The sequence below is a fragment of the Eschscholzia californica genome, unplaced genomic scaffold (genome assembly GCF_041429995.1).
Source record: "Eschscholzia californica isolate CP2 unplaced genomic scaffold, dmEscCali1.0.p SCAF_4, whole genome shotgun sequence".
Taxonomy (NCBI): Eukaryota; Viridiplantae; Streptophyta; class Magnoliopsida; order Ranunculales; family Papaveraceae; genus Eschscholzia; species Eschscholzia californica.
Genome location: NW_028238461.1, coordinates 50,190,389 through 50,216,720, shown reverse-complemented (window position 1 = coordinate 50,216,720; position 26,332 = coordinate 50,190,389). Strand labels below are relative to the sequence as shown.

Genomic DNA, 26,332 nt, shown 5'->3' with positions numbered 1-26,332 from the left:
AGGTACTTTCTCAATCTACAGACCCTTGTTTCTCCTTCCCTTGAAAAACCCTGTGGTATCTTCATATAGACCTCTTCATGTAGATCTCCATGAAGAAAGGCGTTATTGACGTCGAGTTGGTGGATCATCCAATTTCTTTTGACTGCAACAGCAAGGAGTGTTCTAACCGTGACAATCTTGGCAACTGGGGCAAAAGTGTCATGGTAGTCTACTCCTTCCATTTGGGTAAAACCTTTGGCCACGAGACGCGCCTTGTATCGTTCAACTTCTCCACTTGGCTTATACTTAACTTTATAAACCCATTTCGAATCAATGACCCGTTTTCCTTCCGGTAAGTTTTCAAGAGTCCACGTACCATTCTTTTCAAGAGCTTGGATTTCTTTTATCATGGCTTCCTTCCATCTGTTATCCTGTACAGCTTGTCTAAAATTTTTTGGCTCATCATTGGAGTCGATGGCCGCCAAGAAAGCTTTGTGAGTATTAGAAAATTTTGAATAAGAAACAAAGTTGGACAAGGGGTGTACCGTTGAGGATTCTTGAGTTGATGCGGGGTTTGTATGGTCTACCGATGGAGGGAGATTGACATTGTAATCACTGAGACGAGCTGGCTGTGATCGGTTCCTTTTGGGCCTAGACAGTTCAGGCCTAGACTGATCAGGCGGTGGGGCTTCATGTTGGGCCTCAACACTCGGCTCAATGGAGGCCTGAGTATTTTGATCAATGACAGCAGGCTCAACCTGCAAAACTGGGTCCGGTTCATCATGTGGGCTTTCGTCTTTATTTGGCCCAATGTCTTCTTCATTTCTATTTTCTTCATATGGACCCCTTTGATTTTCTGAACAGTAAGGTTTGTATGGCCATTCAAAGACATCTACCTCATCCTTTTCCTTTTCAAACTCACTAAAAGGGAATTTGTCTTCATAAAACTTTACATCTCTAGAGACAATAATTTTTCCTGTTTTGATGTCAAGAACTTTGTATCCCTTCGTACCATGTGGATATCCTAGAAGCACGCCGGGCTTCCCCCTCAATTCGAGCTTGTCCCCTTTCGTATCGGTGTTCCAATAGTATGTGAGACAACCAAAAACTCTCATAAGATCATAGTCGGGTTTTTGATTGTATAGAAGCTCATAGGGGGTTTTGTTGTTGGTTACTCTAGAGGGAAGCCAGTTTATAATGTACGCGGCTGTCAGCACGCACTCACCCCAGAATCTTTTGGGAAGACAGGCTTCAAACCTTAATGCTCGAGCGATTTCGAGTAAGTGTCTGTGCTTCCGCTCCACCACCCCATTTTGTTGAGGGGTGTGGGGGCAAGTTGTTTCAAGTAATATCCCTTGTTCCTTGTAAAAGAAAGACATGTCATTGGATGTGAACTCACCCCCGTTGTCACTTCTAATCCGCTTGATCGTTTTCCCAAATTGTGTTTTAACCATATTACAGAAAGATTTTAAACTATCACTTGCTTGATATTTGTGTTTTAAAAGGAACACCCAAACACTTCTACTATAATCATCAACCAAAGTTAAAAAATAACGTGCTCCTGTAAAAGAAGGTGTGCGATACCTTCCCCAAATGTCGCAATGCAATAATTCAAAACATTCATTGGTCTTTGAAACACTAGTTGGAAAAGGACATCTAGTAAGTTTTGCCTTAAAACAAGAGTCACAAAATTCATTAAAGGAAATACGCTCAATAAAATCAATCCCATTGAGTTTTTCAGCAGAGGCATGACCCAACCTTTTATGCCAAACGTCTCCAGTTATCATCATAGCTCGTCTTTTATTGTCAACCATCTCCATTTGGTATAGACCCTCTATCCGCTTACCCGCACCAATCAAGTCCCTCGTGTTGAGCTTCTGCATGATACAAAAACCAGGGAAAAAGGTCACGAAGCACTGAAGATTGTCGGTTAACCGTCCAACCGAAAGAAGATTACAATTGAAATTAGGAACATAAAGAACATCTTTTATTTTATCCCCATCTTGTAAGGTGCAATCGCCCTTTCCCTTTACGGGTACGGCATCCCCATTGGGAATATAGACAGGTTGCTCTTTTCTACTAATTGTTTTGTTTTCAAGTATTTCAATTTTATGGGTAATGTGTTCGGTGGCTCCCGAGTCCACTACCCATTCGTCGTTCTGATAAAACTTACCTGCCATATTTAGGGGTGTTCATTGGTTCGGTATCCGGTATTTTGGTGTCATCCGTTACCAAATCACTCATGGTTTGGTTAGTGATTTTTCAAACCGTTACCAAACCGGTCAGAGTTTGGTTCGGTTACTAACCGAACCATCATAAGCGGTTTGGATACTACTGGATACCAAACCATCCATAAAACGTAATTTGTTTTCCATGAAAATCGGCGAATCGAGTTACTTTCTTCATACATTGACGTATAAAATCAAGACAACACTCCTGAAAAATCTGGAGAAACAATCAAACTAACATAATGCATCGAAAAAACATTTGAAACATGAAAGACATGTGCAGGTCCCCTGCTGAAATATTATATAGTAGCTAGTAACATTATATTCTCATAAAAAAAAAAAGCTAGTAACATTATATTGTAGTAGTGTTGTTGTTTTGTATGGGTAGTAGTTATTCTTATTTATAGCAACTTGATGAAAGATATGTATTTGTATGAAATTATAGAGATATGATAGATGTATTTTAGAAAAATTATGTAAATATATAATTATATATATATTAATTGAACTTGACTGGTTCGGTTTGGTTTTAATGGTTCCTAAAATGTGCATCCACTTACCGAACCAAACCAGTTGGTTTTTGGAAATCTACAACCATACCAAACCACTCGTTGTTTGGTTTGGTTTGAAAACCGACTGGACCGGTTTGGATTGGTTTGGTTTGATTGGTTCGGTCTATTTTTGCACACCCCTAGCCATATTGGCTATGTGAGGGGCGTTGTCTTTAGTGCCATCTCCATCATCAGAATAATGGTTCAAAAGAATCTGGTATTGATTGTTTGTCAGACCTGGTATGGGGCTGGAATCGGTCACGACGCATGATGCCTTCGGTTTAGCTTCTTCTCGTTTCCCTTTAATACCTGGCCACCAATCTGGGTACCCAATCTTCTTGAAGCATCCATTCTTGTTGTGCCCATCTTTATTACAGAAATCACAGTGCTCAACAACTTCTCCATGTTTCGGTTCCTTAAAGGCAGCCTTATCCTTCCGATTCGTGTCGCGCCGGTTGGGTGTGTGTATGGGCAAAAATCCGCTCCACGAGGTGCCTGTAGAATAAAGGAAACAACCGCTTCGTAAGGGTAAAATCCGCGAGGCTAAATAAGAAGGCCCGATAATGGCCCAAGTCGCTACTCGGGTCACCGAATCCATACCCGTTTGGCACTAAGCGTATCTGACACGTGTCACGCGATAGCCACCTGCCAGTACTAGGCAATCTTACGGCCAGAGGATTATTGTGCAATCCATAACCGCACTAGTGGTAAATATCCCGTATCTGCCACTTAAAGACGGGTGTTACTGGCCAGTAGCTTAACGCACACGCGATAACATCTTAGCCGTCCCTCGAGAAATTCGAATATTCATCTGACGGTCAGATCCTCTAGCCCTTAACGTATCTCTCAGGAGTAATGACACGGAATAAATACGTCGGTTACTAGCTGGTTGTCATCAAGGCAATCCCTTTCCACCACTATAAATACGAGAAGCAAAACTCAGACAAGAGGATCCAAGATTCGACTGCAATACTCGAGTAATCCATCTTCACTACCATTTCCTTCGATAAGTCTCTCAAAGAGCTCTCCATTCTTCCAAAGTCTCTGACTCATCGTCTTAGAAGTTGGGAGATAAGAGCTTGGTAGTCCCGAATTGAACAGTAATTGGCTAGTCGTATCGACACCATTACCACCACCACCTTATCGCAGAAGAAAGCTCTCAAGTCTCATATTCCTCTCATCCAGCAGTAACTAGCTGGTCGTAATACCCTTTCGCAGTAACTAGCTGGTCGTATCGCCATCCTAATACGGCTATCTCCTCACCACATCACTCCCCTAGCGATAAGACGCTAGACGTATCATCATCATCCATCCAACGATTCTCACCTTCCGATCCACTTACGACCAGCACCTTATCGCAAGTTCACTTACGACTAGCAAGTTAACGACAACATATCATCACCATCACTCTCTTAATTACAGTAAGTATATCACTACCGTGGAGATCTGTTCCGACAACTTCACGAGCCACGACACCTAAGCACTCCGACGACGGTTACCCTTCTATTGCCCACTTTGACTTTCTTATTTATATTTGATCGAGTATCTGACTTGACCGTCGGAGCCCCCTTAGGCCGGCACCATCCTGGTGTCCCAGAGGCTTCACGATCTCTTCTCTCTTTTTGTGTGCAGGTTCTTTTCGACACGTAGCCGGTCCCCGAAGCATCCGACCCGACCCGACAAGACTTTTGACCGTCAACCCGTTGACTGTCAGACTTTCCGACCCGTAGACATTTTACCGTCTACAGTGTGTAGGCCTTGAGACCAATGGTCTCAGGTGTCGCTCTATTTTCTGCGGATATGATTCTTTGTCGCTCATCCTCGGCAACAAGGTGGTAGGCACTTCCCAGATTCGGTGTGGGTTTTAGGGCAAGGATTTGGGTTTTTATGACAGAAAATTCACTGTCTAACCCCATCAGAAACTGATACAGCTTTTCCTTCTCAAAATGTTCACTTAATTTCTTCCCAACTTCACACGTACAACCGTTGCAGGTGCACCGAGGAATAGGTAACACAGATTGTATTTCATCCCATAGGCTACGGAGTCGTGTGTAGTATGAGGAGACAGAGGAACCGTCTTGTTTCACACCGGTAAGCGTTTGTTTCAATTCATATGCCCTAGGGGCACTTTCTTTTCCAAATCTCTCAAGAAGGTCATTCCAAATCTCAGCACTGGTATTAGCATACTTCACACTGCTTCTGATATCTTTTTCCATGGCTGTGGTTAACCAGCCCTTCACCATGGCGTCTGCTCGCATCCAGGCCATGTAGTTTGGGGCTGTCTTGTCGGGTTTCTTCAGGGTACCTTTAATGAGTCCTACTTTGTTTTTGGCAAAGAGGAAGTTGAGCATCTCTTGGGACCAATCAACGTAGTTGCTGTCGGTGAGGTTGTCATTGACATGAAGTTGTTTTGGGTAGTCAGACGGTTGGATGTATAGAGGCGAACTCACATCCAAACCGACTTCTGTTTTTGGGTTAGCTTCATTCTTGTCTCCTGCCATTGCGAGGAGGTGCTGGTCAGGATCGGTTTAGTACTGCTCTGATGCCATCAAGAATTCGATGGTAAGAGTTCTTGTTATTCTGTTTATTTTTTATTGATACAAAACATACCAAGACCAAGGAAATAAATACAGAATTGGGAATGCAAAATATAGAAGGTTGCTAAACATAAAGACTAAATGAAAAGGAATGATATAGAAGGTTGCTAAACATAGAGACTAAATAAAAAGGAATGATATAGAGAGAATTGTGCAGAGAATATCTCTTGTGCAGAGAATATCTTATTTCCAATAGAATCTGCATTGTTTTTTTTTTGTTTCCTTACTTTACTCGTTGTGTTAAAAAATGTAGATTATCATTGATATTTTAGATGATGCACATTGCAGAAGGACCTTTAATTGCTCTACAAACTATGTACATTTTTATATGGTAAATGACAATGTGGTTGAGACGTGATTTGCATGACAGAATCCAATGATAATGGCATCCCAATTAGTGCTTGTCTCTCTCTCTCTCTCTCTCCCACCAACTGAACATAATCAAACAAAAAGACATACTTTCTCTCTCTCTCTCTCTCTCTTCAAAAAAGAAGTCTAATTGCATATTCTAAACAATAAATACTCCCATAAGATCTAAAAGGCCACTCCGGGTTGGGTAGCTGAGATTTGTGCCGGCGGCGTTGCTTAATTTAACCACACATCTTTTTCCGGTCTCCTTTGCGGGAGCCAACAAACTATCCACACATCACTCTATCGTGATCAGATCTCCATACTCCCTTCTTCTCTCTCCTCTCTCTCTCTCTATATATAGTATATAAATATTGTACGTGTTCGGCACTCGATCTTGGTGACATCCACAGAAAAAATACGACTTGAAATGTTTAGACAGGGAATGCATAAGAATTTTGGGATCAGCTGTGAAGCTTTACCCAAAATAGTGGGCCGACTATGTGGGCAGCCTAAAGGCTCATGAATAAGTGAAGAGTAAGAACAGTCCCACATTAAAAAAAAAACAGTGCTCTCAAATATGGAGTAACTAGGTGTCCACCGCGGTATATCTTTTTTGGCTAACACCGTCGTGTTTAAAATATGAGGCATGACAACGTACCTCATAGTGATCGACTATATCTCATTGTTGTGTGTATATCGGGATCGTACGTATGCGCAGACACTTATGCATCGAGAAATTCATCTTTAAGTATTTTATTTCAAGTTTTTTCCTATTGATTTTTACTTTCATACTTGCATATAAGTAAAAATCACACCCACTTTGTGTCGATTGTTATACCCCAGGCACCGATCATGATTTTTTTTATGATTTTGCTTGTACCACTGTGAAATCAACATAAATAATCTAAATTGAACATTACAACGAAATTTTTTGTATAATAAGCCAACAAAGTATATGATACCTTTATTATATACTCAATTGTATTATATATTTACCAACTATCTAGCGTATTCAACATGACTACTCTGTTCTCCAGGCACCGGTTATATCTAATTAACTTATACATTACGGACAAGAAACTTGGTAGAAATGAGATATGCTGGTTGACTGAGTAGTTTCAACTCACTAAATTTTTTGAAGCACGCGGGTGCACGGGGAAGAAGTGACATACGAAAAACCATGATGTCACAATTTTCTCACGCTGTATAAAAAGTGAGTTTATGAGCAAGTTGTATTTGAGCTGGTTATGCGACTTTGCCTAATCCATTTATGTTTGATGGTGTTTTTTCTATATAATTGATTAACTTCATATTACATAAATACATACCAACATGTATTTGATTTGACAATAATTTGAAGAAAAAAAAAAAGGCCTTTTTCGAGCAATATTCAATAAGAATATACCCATTTCACGTCTTTATTTTCGGTTTAAGTATTTTGTTTATATTTAGAATTCAATATAAATAATAGAAAGAAAAAGAAAATTAAGACAGCTATATTTGATGGAATCTTAGAGTGATTGGCTCCCTCTAAAGTTTTCTCAACAAAGTCATTCACTGATTTAAGTACAAGCAACTTGTATGTCATTATTATACAACACCACATATAAAAGAGGGGTTGGCCATTGGTCCAAAAAGGGGGCCAAAATGAAAATCCCACCCAAAGTTGCTTAAAAATGTAAATGAGGTCCAATGTGTCAGTTTGGGGGGTCAAAATTACGTAAAGGGCCCTTAGAAAATAAAGTATTTACCGTTCATGCCATCGAAAATTACAAAATTGCCATCGAAAATTCTCGGGAAACGATTTTTTTTCTGAAAAATAAACTGACAACCCGTCCATCAGAATGTGTACTGTTCAGAAAATTACGGAACAACCACCGAAAAATTCCCGGGAAACGCAATTTTTTTTGGTAAATTATTTTATTTACTGGAAATTTTTTTCTGTACTAGACATTTTTGCTGGGCGGGAATTTGAAATTTCGTAAAAAAATTTGAAAATTTGGGCGGGAATTTGAATTTTCGTTTGAAAATTTCAAAACTTAGAAAAAAAAAAATTGTGACCGGGAAATTATTTTATTTACTGGAAATTTTTTTCTGTACTAGACACTTTTGCTGGGCGGGAATTTAAAATTTTCAAAAAAATTTCAAAATTTGCCTGGGAATTTAAAATTTTCAAAAAAATTTTAAATTTTGGCCGGGAATTTGAAATTTCGTTTGAAAATTTCGAAAAAAAGATTTCGTTTGAAAATTTCAAAAAAAATTTGAAAATTTCAAAAAAATTTGAAAATTGGAATTTTTTGTGTACAGGAAATTATTTTATTTACCGGGAAGAGATGGTTTGCTGGGCGGGAATTTGAAATTTCGTTTGAAAATTTCAAATTTTCAAAAAATTTTGAAACTTTGAATTTTTCGTGTACTGGTAAATTATTTTATTTACCAGACATTTTTTTTTTTCAGGAAAACGTCAGCATGTCCCGTTCAAGGGCAAGAGGGGAATAAAAAAAAAACTGACATTTGGACCTGCAACTAATTTTTGGGCAAGAGTGGATTTTTTTTCGGTTTACCCCCCAGATTTTGGACTGTTGACTCAAAAATCCCATATAAAATTATATACTATTCTAGTAAGGATAATATAATAACAAAATATCAATTCATAAAAGATGGATAGGAAACTTAAATTTTGAAGTTCCATTGGAGGGAAACAATACAATTATACAAAGGTAGGGTTCTACAATATTTCAACATAACGGGAAATTCAGAGAATTTATGTGAAGGAATCGATGGGTACTAAGAATTAAACAGAATAAATCAGATTTGTCGTGAAACTAAAAGAGTTTCTCAGCGGATCTAAGAAACCACCACACAAGTGAGAATCTAACAAAGTACTTTTTTTTATAACATACATACATTCTTAATCTAAATACACCATCATATTATCCAAATAGAAAAATTAGTATGTCTTGTGGTTGGTGAGGTTTGATGATGGAGAACCACAACCATCTATAACCAACTCATGAGTTCTAAGATATGATCCAAAGACTTTGACCTTCAATCTTCCATTTTTATTAGGATTCCATGTCTATCAACTAAATATTAAGAAAAGAAATATCATCTTGTAGTGAGTAATGAAAAATAAATACGAAGATAATACTAAGAATGTAGTGATGTCATGCAATGACATTGACCCTTGTGATTGAACCCAAACAAGTAGGCGCATAAAACGATTTATTTATTGTGTGGAAATTCTTACATATCTCGAAAGCTTACCAATAATAATGTACTCTTAATCCAACTTCAAAAAGAACCCAATAACACATTCGATAACGACAAAATGTGTTTTACAAGTTATGGGTGTGAAACGACTGTACGATTACTATATTGGTTTGTCCTTTCACTATTTGATCGGTAAACTTTCTACCTAAAGCAATATAATAGATGTGGAGTGTCGTCATTGTCATTGAATTTATGTTTTCTTTATTTTATTTTGTAGTTGGAAATATTTAATTCAATTGAGATTAAAATATCTTAATCAAATTAAATTAATGGTAATTGCACTGTAGTTCCACAAAGTACTTTCGCATTTTAGTTGTTTTACCAATTTAGTTTATAATATATTTATTTCTCTTCATCCAATTATGCTTATAAAAACAATTGAAGAATTATTATTATTTGTTTTCACTTAATCCAATTGGAATAAAATTTATAAGAATATAATTGATTTCCTTGGTGAAAAATATAATGATGTTTTTTTTTTCTCGTATAATATTAGTTTTCATTGAGTTTTATTTCCCTTTTCTCTTGAATGTGAATTCATAACCAACATTTCTTTTTCAGACCGACAACCATTGGTTGGAGTGGCAAGAAGTCTAGTCTTTTGCTTCAGAGGCCAAGGCAGGCCTGTTTTGATCCAGTGCGGGTTGGACACCTGCACTGGTCCCCACTACAAAGGGCCCATTTCCTATAGTGGTATGGACTTGTTATAATAAAAGATATCTAGTTCTTTGTAACACAAAACATCTAACACCTTTTTGTTATGAAGGTACGCATTTGCCTAATATTTATTAAGAATTAGAATACAACATAATGTTAGCTTTGTCTGACGCCAACTGACTTACAATGTAATTAGGGATATTGGGTAATTTCCGAGTCTCATTTAAATTTAAATCGGAAGCAAATTTTGCTAGTATATGAGCTACTTGGTTCGCCTTCCTGGGAGGAAACCTGCAAAGTGTCGAAGGAAGTACTCGCGCTTTTGATATCTGCCACAATGTTTTTTATCTTCTAAGGAGGGGTTACACTTTTATTCGATCAAGCATCAACCGCAACCTTTGCATTACCTTCAATAATACACTTTCGGCAACTCCTTTGATTAACTAGATGTAAGGCTAACCTTGCTGCCATTGTCTCCGCCTCTAATGCATTTATCGCCATCACCACTATAGATTGGTTGTTGTGAATGACCCCTCACGATTCTTCCAACTGCTACCATTGTCGCTTTACCATCTTTAAATGCGACATCAAAATTGAATTTCGTCACTTCAACCGTGGGAGGAGTCCATACTTCATCTCTCTCATTTGTTTCTCTGTCAACCACATCATCCTGTTCAGTCTCATTCATTGGGAAGTCATTCATCATGTTTATAGCTTCCTAGACGACCATTGATTTACATGGATTGATCCCTTCAAATACCATCTAATTCCTGGCTTTCCACAAAGACCATGAAGTAAATATCCTTGTCTTAAGCGAGCAGTCGGTGTCCTCTTCTGTGAACTACCCACTAACTATGTTAATGCGACCCATCAGTCCTTCCATGTTAAGTGATAATTGAGAAGAAGCCCTAACCTCCTTAGCAAATTTATAATTTCTAAGGAGGTGCTCAATATCTTCTACTTCTTCATTACAGGAAGAGCATACCTTTAAGGCTTCATCATTAAATCGAAGGGCCTTAGTTTCGTGGGCAGAGCGTTATGTAAAAATTGCCAAAGGAAGAATTTTATCCGTGGAGCCACCTTCAATTTCTTCCAAAATCTATGCCAAGTTACACCATTAGGCAAGACGGAAGTCTGTGATGATGAGGGCAAGTCCTTCTCAATGGAATTGTAAAGTGATTTTGATACGGAGGACCCATTTTCCGTATGTCCATAACAATTTATCTTCAATATTTAATCCATTCAATGGAATCTGCACAATGGCCCGAACTGAAAGTTCATTAAATGTAGTTTCAATCAACTCCTTCTCCCACCTGTAATCCTCATCAATAAGCTCATTCACCATCTTCAAATCTGAAGCCTCCTGTTTTTCATGTTTTGGCTCAGGATTGAACCCCATGCATAAGGTTTTTGGTATGGGACGTGTGGTATCTACAAAATTTCTATGTGTAACTGGGGCGCCTAAATAGCTATAAGGGGCGCTTTTTAGAATTTCTCTTGGTTTTGTCTCCTTCATGAGGTTGAGACTTGAGAGTACACTTGTTAAATCAATCTTTATTTCTATTGGATTACACTTTTATAACCATTTTGTTATTTTGGGTGTGTGTATCTCATTTTTTGAAGTGTTTTGGGGAAATAAGCAAAATTTCCGGGACAATAAGTTTTGGGTGGAAACAAACTTTTTTTTTGTTTCCTCCAAACACTACCCATTTCTTCTTCCACCATCTTCTTTCTCACCAACATCAACTCCGGTCATCCATCTCTCTCTCTTCATCCCTATATCTTTTTTCTCTCTCTCTCTCTCTCTCTCTCTCTCTTTCTTCATCCCTCTATCTTCTCTTTCTTCCATCTTCTCTCTCTTTCCTCGTTCTTTTTTTTTCGTTTTTTTTTTCAGATTCTCCCCTTCGCCGGAACCCTCGTCTGGTAGAACCAGACGAAGGGTTCCGGCGAAGGGACCATTCCCTTCGCCTGAACTTAGAGAGAAAGAGAGAAATACAAAGAAGAGAGGAGAGAGTGAGAGAGGAGAGACTGAGATCCGGTCGCCGGAGAGGGAGAGTTGGCCGGAGAAGAGAGATAAGGTGCGTTTGGATCGAGTTTTTTTTGTTTTCCACCGTCTTCCCCGGAAACTTTTTAGCTTTCCCCAAAGCGGTGGCCTTAAGAAATAGATATCTAAACTATATGTTGTACAAAGAATATTCTTTTCTTTTTATCATTTTAAGCTTGCCATGCTCGTTAAAAAAATTTATTTTGTCCTAGGTCATGTTTGATAAATGACAAACTAAATATTCAATATTATAATATTAAGATCTAGACATTTGTTATAGTTTAAAATTTCATTATGTTATTTGTAGTTATAAACTTATAATCTAAGTTCTGAGATAGAATAAATGAATCATTGTGTTCACGGGTGACTTTGGATTCTTAGATTAGATTTTTAATAAAAATGAACTTTTAAAATAGAGATTATCTTGCACTTTTGTTCTAATTTTATTTATAACTTTTATTACACAAAAGACCCATAATCAAATTTCGCATAGGGCCTCCGGATTCTCAGCCACAACCCTGGATCAAGGGTACGAGGCACGCTAACAATTCAAAAGAAAAAACATTTCTTTCTCAGGCAGCCCTTAAACACACAACCACTGGCACAACGCAGTTGTTCCATAGAGAACAAAATTCTCTAGGCGCCATCCTTAGCCAGAACTTATAGGGTGCCCTAGGAAAATGGTGGCACTTGGTAATAATGGGGGGGGGGGGTGTATAAAACTACACTATTTAACTTAAATTATATTTTGAGCCAGTAAACCCAACCTTCTTCTCCTTGTATCTGTTAGAATTTTTTGGTTGGGCACAGGCATTGTAGTCTGATATTGCCTGTAAGACATTGACCTACTAGGCCTGGACCTCATATACAGTAAGTCTGGATACAGAGCCCAAGATGGAACTAACATTTATAATGACAGATTTTGGCTTTGTGACGCCTAGTGGTATAACCTTAGTCAATTGAAGTTATATAACAGGGAAATTTTAGGAGCCCAAAGGGCTTTACCATGGGCAGACACCACCCATCTTTAACTATGTTTACAAATTACAATCCTAATGGTGGTTATACCAACCCCCACTTACAAAGCTACCAGAGGGGGTTACATGAGCTTTCATTGTTCCTTCTGTTCGACGACGTTAACTGTTTGTGGGCAAATAGGGTGTATGCTCGTGGGGATGGAAGAATAGTTCGAAAGTTACGAGAAAATAAGATGTTCAGAGATTAGATCCAGGGTTCCTGTTATAAGGGAGGATGAGGGGGAGAGTTACCCCGAGAGAGAGAGAGAGAGAGAGAGAGAGAGAGAGAGAGAGAGAGAACTATGCCGGGAGAAAGAAAGATTTACAAACATTTGCAGATGAAGGCGGTGGCAGTCGGCCGGTGAAATTTGGGGACGGCCTGCCGAGATTTGAGAAAACTATGGAGTCTGCATACAAATGTGGCTGTTTTGTTTTCTTTGCTGTGTTTCTAACCATGACTTTTCTAGTTAGCCCAGCTAAGAAAAGTGGACCTACTAATTTCTTTTTTAAAATTCTTAACAAAAAAAAAAAAAATTTCTTTTTTAAAATGAACTGCTTCATAGATCAAAAGGAAATACAAAGTAACATTCCTTCAACAAGAAAGGCCTATACAATTCATCCAATTCTTGTGAACATTTAGATATTCTAGTAGCCTTTGCAATCTCGTCGGCGAAAGGTCCAATGAGTTGTCTGAGATTCACTCGACTTAATTTTGTTAATATAATACTGGAAGGAGATTCTAGCAAAGGTAATTCAAGCAATTAGTAATAGCAAACCACAAGAAACTCATAAAAGAAAAGTGGATGAGATCCTCTTTTCATTTGCCAACACAAACTTCTTACTACAAAACATTATAAAACACACCACCCTATTAACTCTCTAAGACCTTCCCTTCTTCCATACAAAACTTATTTTAGCTTCATAACAACCTCTCTCTCTCTCCACTTAACTATTTTCTCAGATGATGATATGATCCCACTCTATTGAACTCAAAGCTTGTTGTTATACCAGAAAACACCTTTACTGTTCTTAGAACTATCTTCATCTGCTTCCACATACACACACTCTTTTGCCTCTCTCCACATTGCCTGATAAAACGATGTCCCGTCAAACTGATAGTAATCCCCAAGTACCGGTTTGATTGCCTTCGTTGCCTCCATTGCATGATAATGTGGCATCGTCGAGAACAAATGGTGTGCAACATGTGTGTCTGTTATATTATGGAACACTGTGTTCAGTACTCCGTAATCTCTGTCCATCGTTGCCAATGCTCCTCTCAACCAATCCCATTCCGACGAGTCATAGTGAGGGAGGGAAGGGTGAGTGTGCTGCAAGAATGTGATTAAAACAAGAAACCCATTCACGATCAACAATGGAACTCCATAGATACAGATTACCCAAGCGAGTCCCTTAATGGTGGCTAGTTTGAATAACCCGAAAAGCACTGCTAAGAAACCGATGTCTGATAAGTAGATTTGGAGACGTTCACGGTCGCCGTAAATTGGGCCATGGGGATCGAAATGGCAGGCGAATCGCTCATAGTGACGACCTGAAACGTTGAAAGCTAAGTATAAAGGCCAACCAAGAGTTAGAGTGACGCCAAGTTGGAGAACTCTGCCTGGTGGATTGTTGAGGTATTTAGAGAACCATGACATTTTAGATTTGTGTTTAGGTACGAATACTTCATCACGGTCGAGTGAACCAGTGTTGGAGTGGTGGCGACGATGACTGTACTTCCAAGAGAAGTATGGGACGAGGAGGAGGGAATGGAGTACAAGGCCAACAGTGTCGTCGAGCCATTGGTGGTCGCTGAAAGCATGGTGACCACATTCATGGGCAATGACCCAAACACCAGTACCAACACAACCAGCGCAAACCCAGTAGACAATCCAACCCAAGGCAGATAAAGGAGTGGGTAAGAGAGGGATATAAGTTGTAGCAACAAAATAAAAGATGGAAAGGAGGGTAAGGTCATAGAAAACATAGGAGAATGAGCGGAGGACGGAGCGATTGAAACAATGAGGAGGAATTGCTTTCCTGATTTGGCTTAGAGAGAATGGAGGTTTAGAGTGAGGGGCTCGAGCAAGTATGTTCTTCTCATTCTTCTTTGCTTCAGGAACGGACATATTCCCACCTGCGCCCATCTTTTCGTTTCAAGAGAGTCAGAGAGATCGATCGACCTGTCCAATAATGAAAACCAATCAAATAGAATCGCGTGCAAATAAAAACTCAAGTAAACCTAACCAACATGCGTTAATAATTTCATAATGGGTGATACATGGACAAGGAAGAATACACTCTAAGTTTTAGGACAAATCAGGAATCTAAAATAGTAAATGATTTAACAAGTTTTGAGAAAATCGTCTGTTATCTTTACGTAATGAGATAAGATGATCTTACCTCCAACTAGTGTTGGTGTTAGTCCCACATGGGTTGAGGGTGGTAGTCACTTTAAATGTGTGAGATAAAGTCTCACCTCTCTTTAGAGAGTTTTTGGGGTGAGATATGCTCATAACATTCAAAAATAGTATCAGAGCTCAGGATGAACAAAGTCTTACAAGTCACATTAAAAGAGGGGAAGATTGCCTAAGTGTGAGGGGAAGCCTCATCTCTTGAGCTAGCTTGATGGCAAGGAAGGCCATAGATCCAACCACAACTATATCATGTAAAGAAAGCCCAAGATCCAACCACAACTATATCATGTAAAGAAAGCCCAAGATCCAACCACAACTATATCATGTAAGGAAAAAGCCCAATACCCCAACCACAACTATACATGTAAAGAAAGCCCAAGATCCAACCACAACTATACATGTAAAGAAAGCCCAAGATCCAACTATACATGCAAAGGGTCCCCCATTGCTGGCCAAATTTTGTAACTTTATATGAAAAGGCCAAATTTATGACAGAAAGACTTAAATGCATGCCCTTCATTAGAAACAAACTGAATCAGGTATGCAAATGACAAGAAACCCAACTTATATATAATGAAAGTAACGGCTAAAATTACAAAAACAGAAAACCATAGCTAGATTAACAGTGCTAAGATCTAAAGGTCAAGTTGGTGGTAAAAGATTAAATTGAGATTCCAAAAAAGTACTTATTATTTTTTTTTAAAAAAAGAAATGCATAAATATAAAGAAAGAGACAATGTATAAATAAAAGACATCTATAGAGGAAAACAGATCCAAACACATGATGACAAAATATTCTGAAACACTTTAATTTCAAAAAACAAAGAAATGCAGAAACTAAAATAAGGAATTTTCAAGAGAAGAACCAGATCTAAGCTAAGGAAGAACAATGCATTAGAAAAACGAAGCAATCTTAGGACAAAAGAGATGCCTAGAAATTTTAGGTTCTCGGATCCAATTTGAGCAAAAAATGAACAAAATTGGTCGAAAAATGAACAATTTGATCTATGATCAGAATTTTTTCTTCATAATGAGGTGATTAAAATCCCTAGATCCTTCATATAAACCGCCATAAATTCAATTTAACAATGAATAATTATGGAACTCCTTTGAAAACCAATCGAATCAAATCAAACTCAAAATGCATGATCAGAAATCAAACGAAACTAAGAAATAAAAATCATAATAAAATGAGAAAACAAGGAAGGAAGAAGATCGATACCTTAAGAGAAGCTCGTAGCTCCTCTGATTGTCTTTCTCTCTCTAGAAATCCTCTCTCTTTCTCTCTCTAAAAACTTTTCCTCTCCTCTGAAGATGATGACGCTCTCTCCGGTTATTCTGTCCTTCTCCACGAACCCCCCCAGTATTTAACCTTTTTTTTCACTCTGCCAAGTTGCCTTGTGACCCCACGGACCATCAAATATGTCGTACGATCGTCGAGACAAGTAATTTATTACACGTGTTTCGTTTCTATTCGTTTACTCTGACAATCATCAGGTAAAGATTCGATATATAACTCTATCTCAACCGTTAATTTATTTCTACGGTCGAGATTGAATCAGTATGAAGGAAAATATCTAAGAATATTACGTACCTTTTTGAGGTATTTTTTGTATTTTAAATCTAAAATAATAATAAAATAAATAATAAAGTTTGAAAAAGAAAGCAACTGACAGAAGGCTAAAAAGGTTGGTGTGTTTGGGAGAGTGTCTAACCAAGTGGTCGGTTAGTTCATCCACATGTCATACCTCGACTTGCGTGCCTAACTACCATATACCCGTTCTTTTACCCGGAAAATATTAAATCCGGGTCATGGTTCATATAAATAAACGGGTCGGGCCAGTATGGGTTCACCCGTTTCAAGCCTTTCAGATTGTCCTGAACAAGGTTCCTTTTCAGATATATCTTCTGATTGGCTAGAAGATAGAAAGTCAATTTCATTGACATCCTCAGAGTCACTAGAAGATGAAAATTCTTCTTCAGTATTAGAGGTCAGGAAAACTTTGCTTAATTCAGCTTTTAGATTGTCATCAATTTTTAATTCATTCAGTTTTCTTTCGGTAGAACATTTATTAGCATAATGCCCTATTTTTCCGCATTTAAAACAAGTTTTATTACTTGTTTTTTGTCCTGATTTTATTTCAGATTTATTAGGAATATAATTTCCTTTAAATCTTTTCTTATGTCGAGGCTTCTGATAATAAATTTCTTTATTCTGTTTGTATTTTCTTCTTTTCTTATAATAAGATTTTCGAGAATACTCTTTCGAATCTCTAGAATTCCTTTTATGAGATTTTGGATAATCAATTTTCATATCATATGCAAATTGACTACAGAATTCACCAATTTCTTTTTTCCCATGCAAATTCTGTTTTTTCAATTGGTATTGTAATTTCATATCATTACAAATTTCTAATCCAGTTTGAACACAAGTAGTAATTATATGTCCATAAGTTAGATAACTATAAGAGATGATGTTTTCATTATTTTGATCTCTTAGTCTTTGTCTAACTTTTTCAGCAAAAAGAGGAGGAAGTCCATCAATGAACTTAGCCTTCCAATATTCAGAATTAGCATCATTGCGTTGCATAACTTTACAGATAAAGACATCTTTATACCATCTAAAATGGGTTAAAGATGGACATCTAAGGTTCTGTAAAAGTTCTCGACTTTTCTCTTGTCTTTGAGGATGACTTCCCACAAAATGCAAAAGAATAGTCTGAAGTAAAGTATAAACTGCATCAGGTTTAACTTGTGCAGTATTTGGTTCAGGTTTTGTAGCTGTGAAAATTTCAGTCTGCTGGGCAACAGTGAGAACATTATCCCACCATCCTTTTAAGGCACCAACAAAACCAGTAACAATGAATTTAGCCACAGCCGAATCATCATTACCACTAGCTTTGCAAATGCTGGCATACATTAACATTTTATGAACAACTTCATAAATTTGATATTCTGAAAGACCATCAATATTCCATTCATAAATGGAACGACCATTATAAGAATTCTGATTTTGATAAAAGTCTTCCTCAAAGAGGAGATCTTGAGGAGTAGGTCTCTTATAATAGGTCTTAAAACCTGTATTAGGTTCATTACCAAGTTTATATAACATGGTTTGAATTTTACTGATATCTGATCCAGACTCAAGATCAGAGTTTTCAGTACTAGAATCTTGGCTAATAATATTAATCTTTAAATTTTTCATTCTTTCAATGATTAAATTAGCAAAGTCTACATCCTGTTTATCAGACAGTTTAAAGTCTTTGATTTCTGGGCTAGGTTTAACATCTACTTCAACAATTTCTTTGTCTTTATTTTTTGAAGTGGATTCAACCTTGGTAGATAAAACTTTAGGTATATCCTTAAGTTTTTCTTCAATACTACTCAATTGATTATGAATAGTATCTTCAATTCTGATTAATTGACTACCAATAGTCTGAAGACTTAGATTGGTATGATTGTGCTGTTTTATGACGGTAGTTACTGATTCACTAGGTATAGCGTATGGAACTGCTTCTAGTGCTTTACTTTCATTGTCATTTTTAAGAGTCAAGGCTTCAGGTGGAGGATGAATAGAATTAATCTTAGTTCCATCACTCTTAGTCCATATTTTTGTATAATCTTCTAAAACATGGATAGTTTTCTGATTAGGGTACCAATTATGAAACCAAATAGTAAAGGTTGTCATTTTTTGATCCCTTTCTAACTCTTGATAATAAATATTTTTAATATTTTCAAGAGTCCTACTATTAAAGGCTTCAAAAAACCAATTTCTGAAAGCTTCATGTTTTGTCATCATGAGCTCCTGATTAAGCCACTGTCTAGGTATTGATCCTGGACTATAATCCATAAAATTTTATAAATGGAAACTCATTTCAGATTGAGTCGGAGAAGTCCTTTGTTCTTTCTCCTGTTCAGTTGTCTGTTCAACATAGACTCCATGTGGAATTTGTTGATCAGAAATCTTTAATCCTCGGATGATCTGCTCTTTAAGTTCATCATTTGATACAGAGTATCTAGATAAACTACTAGGATATGAGACTTTATAGTCTTCTATCCTTTTGGCGGAAGAGCTTCTAGTTAAGCTTAGTTTACTGATTTTATTAGGGGCAAATGTTATTTCAACATCTCCCTCCGGTGTTTGGGTTATTTGATTTAAATTCCTGTTCATAATATTGACAGGTGGTACAGCATCCTGTACAACCCATTCATGTGGAAAGTCAATTTCTTCCCATTTAATTAACTTCGGAATTGCAATATTAGTAGTCAAGCAATTACTATCTATTACTATAGTCTTGCCTGGTTCACTACGCAGTATTGCGTTAGGAGTCAAGGTATTCATTACCTTATAATGAATCCTATATATTACTGATATTGTCTCAGATCCAGGGAGATAATTATATCCCTGTGTTTGAATATGCAGGGACACGGCCTCAAACAGATTTCTATCTGTCAAAGATAAGGTCAAATTCGGGTAAACATTAAAATAAACTGGTCCATGGCATAAACTAGTTTGGATTATTCCCATTAAAGATGGTAAGAAATCCAAACACCTAGCATCTCGCAAATAGGATAAGATACTGGCATTTAATCCGGCCAAAGTCAAAGGTTTGAATGCTATTTGAATGCATCCAACGTGCAGGTAGTTGTATTTAGATTTTTTAGATTTTAAATACTTTTCAATATCTTTAAGACTCAAAAGTCTAAGAGTTTTGACTTCTTGGTCAAGTCCGATTGACTGTTCAAGAGTCTTGATATTATTTTGACTAATGAAATCAAAAAATCCTTTTTTATAGATTTTATTTGATTTTATTGCGGGTATGGTCCATTGATTTAATTGTTGAGTTTGGTCAAACTCTTCAATTACGGAGTTCTTTATAGAACTTTCAGTTAAGTCTCGAGAATCCAATTGATTCATTTAATTAAATTAGAGGAAATCATATAGACTTAGCATAAATAGCAGATTATGATTTTTAGTAATTTCCTTTAAAATTATATTCTTAAAAATATTTATATATAATCATTAAATTACACGTCTGTCAACGGTTTAAAGGGTATCAAACGATCCTCAACGCCTACCCGGCAACAACGGATCTAAACCCATACGCGACTTGGGTGACGTACCATAATTCAAGGATTATAATAAATTATTTTTAAGAACAAATTTCTAAAAGGAAATTTCTAACTATCATAATTCGGATTTAGTCTATATCTACATATTCTCCTCTAATTCGGATTTAAGCTATCATGGCTCTGATACCAAATTAATAATAATGATCGTCAAACATAAGAGATAAAGAGAAAACTTACAAAGATGGGAGAGCAGAAACCAGACTTAATCTTCAAAAGCTTTATTACAATCTTATTATTACAGAGCTTGACAGAGAAAGAGAGGAGAAACTAAAAACTTGAAAAGGAAAAACTTAGAAGAAAATAACTTAGGTTCAGAATGAACCAACATTCGGAATTTATAATAATTTTTAGATGACCGGAACAGTTCCGGTTTCCAGGTCTACTTCGTCGTCTTCTGATGAATAGTGAATAGTAAAATTGACTTTTTTTTTACTATTTGCCTTTTACTATTTGCCACAGTAAGCCGCCTTCTACTGTTGAGAATAGTTCTTGACTCTTCCTGTCGAAATAGTTCTTGACTCTTCCTGTCGAAATAGTCTTGACCTTTACTATTTAAGCCGACAATCACTTTTTTGAATAGTGTCTTCTAGATGCTGATACTGTTGAAAATAATACTGAAATACGGATTTACTGTACAATTGTATAGTAACTGTAGCAAACTACTGATCTTTTTGTTTGCCTTTTGCAGATTTTAGTAACTTCTGAGAATGTACTTCGATGATAGCATCCCAGTAATCTGCCATTGAGGTATCCGATTTTGCTGATTTTGAGTCATCGAAATCCTCATTCGGATCTTGGCTTTCTCCAGTCAATACAGCATACTGATTTTCTTGAGATGACGAGTCATCTAGCATTTCAGCCTCTATATCTTGCTTCTGATGATGAGCTAGGAATTGATTTTTAATTATTTCCATAGCTTTAATCTGTTGATCTACAGATGAAAGGTTCGGATATTTTTTCTGAATATCATCCAATAAAAATTGGAAAATATTATCAGCCGGTGAAATAGGTACGGATTTTTGAGTAGCCTTATAAGCATTTTCATACTCAATTACAGTTTGACAAATGAGTTTATGGGTATCTGTAATAGGAAATCCATCCCACCATTTGTAATGAAAAGTTCTGCTAATACATGGAATTAAGAGATCATCAAAGTGAAATTCTAGATCCCATCTCCATATCCATGGTATTTTGAACTCTGCCATATAACAGAGTGCTGATAACCCTTTTGGGGTTTTTTCTGCAGTTTTTCCCTTGAGCTTTGGATGATACTCATACCATTTTAGCCAAGGGTCTTTCAGTGTATCTGGTAAGAAACTCAGTTCTGGACCGAATTTCTCCCACCAATGCAGAAACCAGAGAGGGAAACCTTTTCCTTTAACAATTTCAGGGTTAATACTGATAAACCAGGAGTGTTTTCTGATCGGATTCTGATAATAGAACATGAATGACCATGCCAAAACATAATCCCAATAATTATAGTTTTGACCATTCAATTTCAGGCTTCTGGGTCTTGAGGGGTCAAGAGCCCATTCTGTTATATGTAAGACTTTTACTATATAACACTTAGAATGTGTTATAGGAGACTTACTGTCTTTCAGATTATAATGGTGGTGTACCATTTGTACAGATTCTGTTTCATTCAAAATGGCTTCATAGATATATCTATGCTTGCCATCTTGGATAGGATAGTTTTGTACTCCTAGGTACCGTTCCTTGATGTGCCATGGATCATGTTTCCACTGGACATCTTCTAAGGATACAGATAGAATTTTTTCAGTTACTAACTTTTTAGCATAAATGATTTCCTTTTTTAGGATATCTTTAGCAGTTAGTTTCGGATTAGGTTTATCCTGAGAGGATGATCCTACTACAGGGAATTCTGATAGAGAAGAAAACTTCCCTTTTTTCTGATTTACTTTCTTCTGATATCTAGATCCTCCTGCTCCTTTATCAGGTGGTTCCATCTTTATCCTGCAAAAATTCTCGGGTTAAAAAATCAGGAAGAGAGTTCTGATGTCCTTTAATATATTCAATTTTAAAATCGAATGCAGATAATTCAGATTGCCATCTTGCAAAAATTTGTTTAGAAACTAAATTTTTAACATCCTTTTGCAAAATATCTTTTGCAGCACTACAGTCAATACGGAGTAGAAAAGATTGATTTAATAAATCATCTTGAAATTTAGAAATGCATTTGACTATTGATAACATTTCTTTTTTGATGGTGGAATAGTTTTTCTGAGCATTCTTCCACAGTCCAGATGCGAATCTAAGTAATTCTTCTTTATTGGTAGAAGGGTTTTTCTGTTTTAGAATACCTCCATAACCAATATCAGAGGCATCTGTTTCAACAATTTTGAACCATTGAGGGTTTGCTAACCCTAAACATGGTAATTGTTTTACTCTAAGTTTGATTTTTCGGACTGCTTGGGTATGCTGATCATCCCAAGGTAATGGATTCTTTTTAAGCCTATCATATAAAATAGCACTATCCATTGCTATATTCTGGTAGTAGTCTGCTATATAATTAAGACTTCCTAAAAATCTTTGCAATTGATTTTTGTCTCTAATTTCATCAGGAAATTTAGAGGCAAATTCAATGCTTCTGTCAATAGGGATTATTGTCCCTTGACTAATATTCTGTCCTAGAAATCTAACTTCAGTTTGAAAGAGTTTCATTTTAGGTGCAGATATGACTAAACCATTTTTTCTGATAACATCTTTTGTAATTCTAAGATGTCTAAAATGTTGATCTATATTAGATGAAAATACTAATATATCATCTATATAGACAATAGTAAAATTTGAATACGGAATAAAAATATCGTTCATAATATTTTGAAATTCTGAAGGGGCATTTTTTAAACCAAATGGCATAACATTCCATTCATAATGCCCAAAGGGTACAGTAAATGCAGTTTTATATCTATCTTCTTCAGTTAGTTGAATCTGATAGTATCCAGATTTAAGATCAAATTTAGAAAATATTTTTGCAGAATGCAATCTATCTAAAAGATCTTTTTTGTTTGGAATAGGATATCTAATCCATTTCAGAGCATCATTCAAAGGTTTGTAATTTACTACAAGCCTTGGAACACCTCTTTCCTTTTCAGCTGCTTTATTCACATAGAAAGCGGTACAACTCCATGGTGAATAACTTTTTCTGATAAGCTTCTTTTCTAATAAATCTTGAATTTCTTTCTTACAAAGTTCAAGATATTCAGCATTCATTTGACTAGGACGAGCCTTAGTCGGAATCTGAGTTTTTTCATCAAATTCAGGTTTATAAGGTAAAGATACAATATATTTCTTCCTTTCCCAAAAAGCATTGGGAATATTGCTACAAACTTCGGTTAGAAATTGATTTTCAATTTCTTTGATTTTTAGTTTTATTTCTGGGGAGTTCAATTTCTCGGAAATATTCAAATTATGTATTTCTTCTTGTAAGAAGTTTAAATGAGCAGTTTTAGAATTAATTAAATATTCTAACTCATTTAAAGTCCTGGTTTCAGGGCTAGTAATAAATTCAAAATGTATTTTATGATTCTGAAAACTAGCATATAATCCTGTTTCATCTATCTTGTCATAAGGGAAAAATAAATTAATAAATGGAGTTCCCAGAATAACTTCTTGAGATAAATTTCGGATTAAAATAAAGGTTTGTGGAATACAGATTCCTTTATTACAAATATAAGCTTCAGGAAGCTTATAATTAATTGGCATTCTATCTCCACTTGCAGAATGTAGAGATTGTACGGTTTTTTCGAAGTATTTAGTTGGAACTAAACCTTCTCTAATACAGTTCATGTCAGCTCCGCTATCCACCAATGCTACTGCATTAGTAATGGTATATTCTTTGTTGATAACAATATTAATACTTATATACCATTTCTGATAGGTAATTTTCTGCATAGTATTTAAAAAGATAAGATTATTATCTAAAATACTAGATGGTTCTGTGTTTAGAGTAGTAATCGATTTATCTTTTGATTGATGTTTTTCAGCTAGACTTTCCAATTGAATAAGTCTGATATTCTGGTTATCTAATTCTTCTCTAATGAGTTTTATTTCAGATTTAATTATATTTACCTCACTTCTTAAATCTTGAGAAGTAGAAGGTTTTAAAGAAGTTTCTGGTTTTCCTTCAAGTCTTTGGAGTACTTCTTTCATACTGTAATGTTTAGTAATATTCGGTTTCTCAAAGGAACTAGGAGAGTTTTTTGTCTGTTCTAAGCAAAATTGTAATATTTTACTTTTTAGCAGAGGGTCTGTTATTTTATCTATCATAGATATTATTTCTGATTGAGTATCCGTTAAAACATTAATACTCAAGCCATTCATTTCTACAATGGCTTTCCAATAGTCTTGGTTTTTGGAACATTGTCCTGAACAAGGTTCCTTTTCAGATACCAAATTAATAATAATGATCGTCAAACATAAGAGATAAAGAGAAAACTTACAAAGATGGGAGAGCAGAAACCAGACTTAATCTTCAAAAGCTTTATTACAATCTTATTATTACAGAGCTTGACAGAGAAAGAGAGGAGAAACTAAAAACTTGAAAAGGAAAAACTTAGAAGAAAATAACTTAGGTTCAGAATGAACCAACATTCGGAATTTATAATAATTTTTAGATGACCGGAACAGTTCCGGTTTCCAGGTCTACTTCGTCGTCTTCTGATGAATAGTGAATAGTAAAATTGACTTTTTTTTTACTATTTGCCTTTTACTATTTGCCACAGTAAGCCGCCTTCTACTGTTGAGAATAGTTCTTGACTCTTCCTGTCGAAATAGTTCTTGACTCTTCCTGTCGAAATAGTCTTGACCTTTACTATTTAAGCCGACAATCACTTTTTTGAATAGTGTCTTCTAGATGCTGATACTGTTGAAAATAATACTGAAATACGGATTTACTGTACAATTGTATAGTAACTGTAGCAAACTACTGATCTTTTTGTTTGCCTTTTGCAGATTTTAGTAACTTCTGAGAATGTACTTCGATGATAGCATCCCAGTAATCTGCCATTGAGGTATCCGATTTTGCTGATTTTGAGTCATCGAAATCCTCATTCGGATCTTGGCTTTCTCCAGTCAATACAGCATACTGATTTTCTTGAGATGACGAGTCATCTAGCATTTCAGCCTCTATATCTTGCTTCTGATGATGAGCTAGGAATTGATTTTTAATTATTTCCATAGCTTTAATCTGTTGATCTACAGATGAAAGGTTCGGATATTTTTTCTGAATATCATCCAATAAAAATTGGAAAATATTATCAGCCGGTGAAATAGGTACGGATTTTTGAGTAGCCTTATAAGCATTTTCATACTCAATTACAGTTTGACAAATGAGTTTATGGGTATCTGTAATAGGAAATCCATCCCACCATTTGTAATGAAAAGTTCTGCTAATACATGGAATTAAGAGATCATCAAAGTGAAATTCTAGATCCCATCTCCATATCCATGGTATTTTGAACTCTGCCATATAACAGAGTGCTGATAACCCTTTTGGGGTTTTTTCTGCAGTTTTTCCCTTGAGCTTTGGATGATACTCATACCATTTTAGCCAAGGGTCTTTCAGTGTATCTGGTAAGAAACTCAGTTCTGGACCGAATTTCTCCCACCAATGCAGAAACCAGAGAGGGAAACCTTTTCCTTTAACAATTTCAGGGTTAATACTGATAAACCAGGAGTGTTTTCTGATCGGATTCTGATAATAGAACATGAATGACCATGCCAAAACATAATCCCAATAATTATAGTTTTGACCATTCAATTTCAGGCTTCTGGGTCTTGAGGGGTCAAGAGCCCATTCTGTTATATGTAAGACTTTTACTATATAACACTTAGAATGTGTTATAGGAGACTTACTGTCTTTCAGATTATAATGGTGGTGTACCATTTGTACAGATTCTGTTTCATTCAAAATGGCTTCATAGATATATCTATGCTTGCCATCTTGGATAGGATAGTTTTGTACTCCTAGGTACCGTTCCTTGATGTGCCATGGATCATGTTTCCACTGGACATCTTCTAAGGATACAGATAGAATTTTTTCAGTTACTAACTTTTTAGCATAAATG

General features: G+C 36.3%; 2 protein-coding genes across 2 annotated transcripts; both read right to left on the bottom strand.

Moving 5' to 3' along the window:
* Positions 1-4,500: 4,500 nt before the first annotated feature.
* On the bottom strand, positions 4,501-5,259 carry LOC147545724 (uncharacterized). The gene has a single exon (XM_086635860.1). It carries the CDS (start codon positions 5,257-5,259, stop codon positions 4,501-4,503), a length of 759 nt encoding a protein of 252 aa, XP_086491986.1.
* Positions 5,260-13,485: 8,226 nt separating this feature from the next.
* LOC147545723 (delta(12)-fatty-acid desaturase FAD2-like) lies at positions 13,486-16,445 on the bottom strand. The gene is made up of 2 exons (XM_086673326.1): positions 16,333-16,445; positions 13,486-14,876 (listed from the first exon to the last, which is right to left on the bottom strand). The coding sequence occupies exon 2, from the start codon at positions 14,838-14,840 to the stop codon at positions 13,686-13,688; it is 1,155 nt and encodes a 384-aa protein (XP_086529452.1). The 5' UTR covers positions 14,841-14,876; positions 16,333-16,445; the 3' UTR covers positions 13,486-13,685.
* Between the last annotated feature and the right edge of the window lie 9,887 nt (positions 16,446-26,332).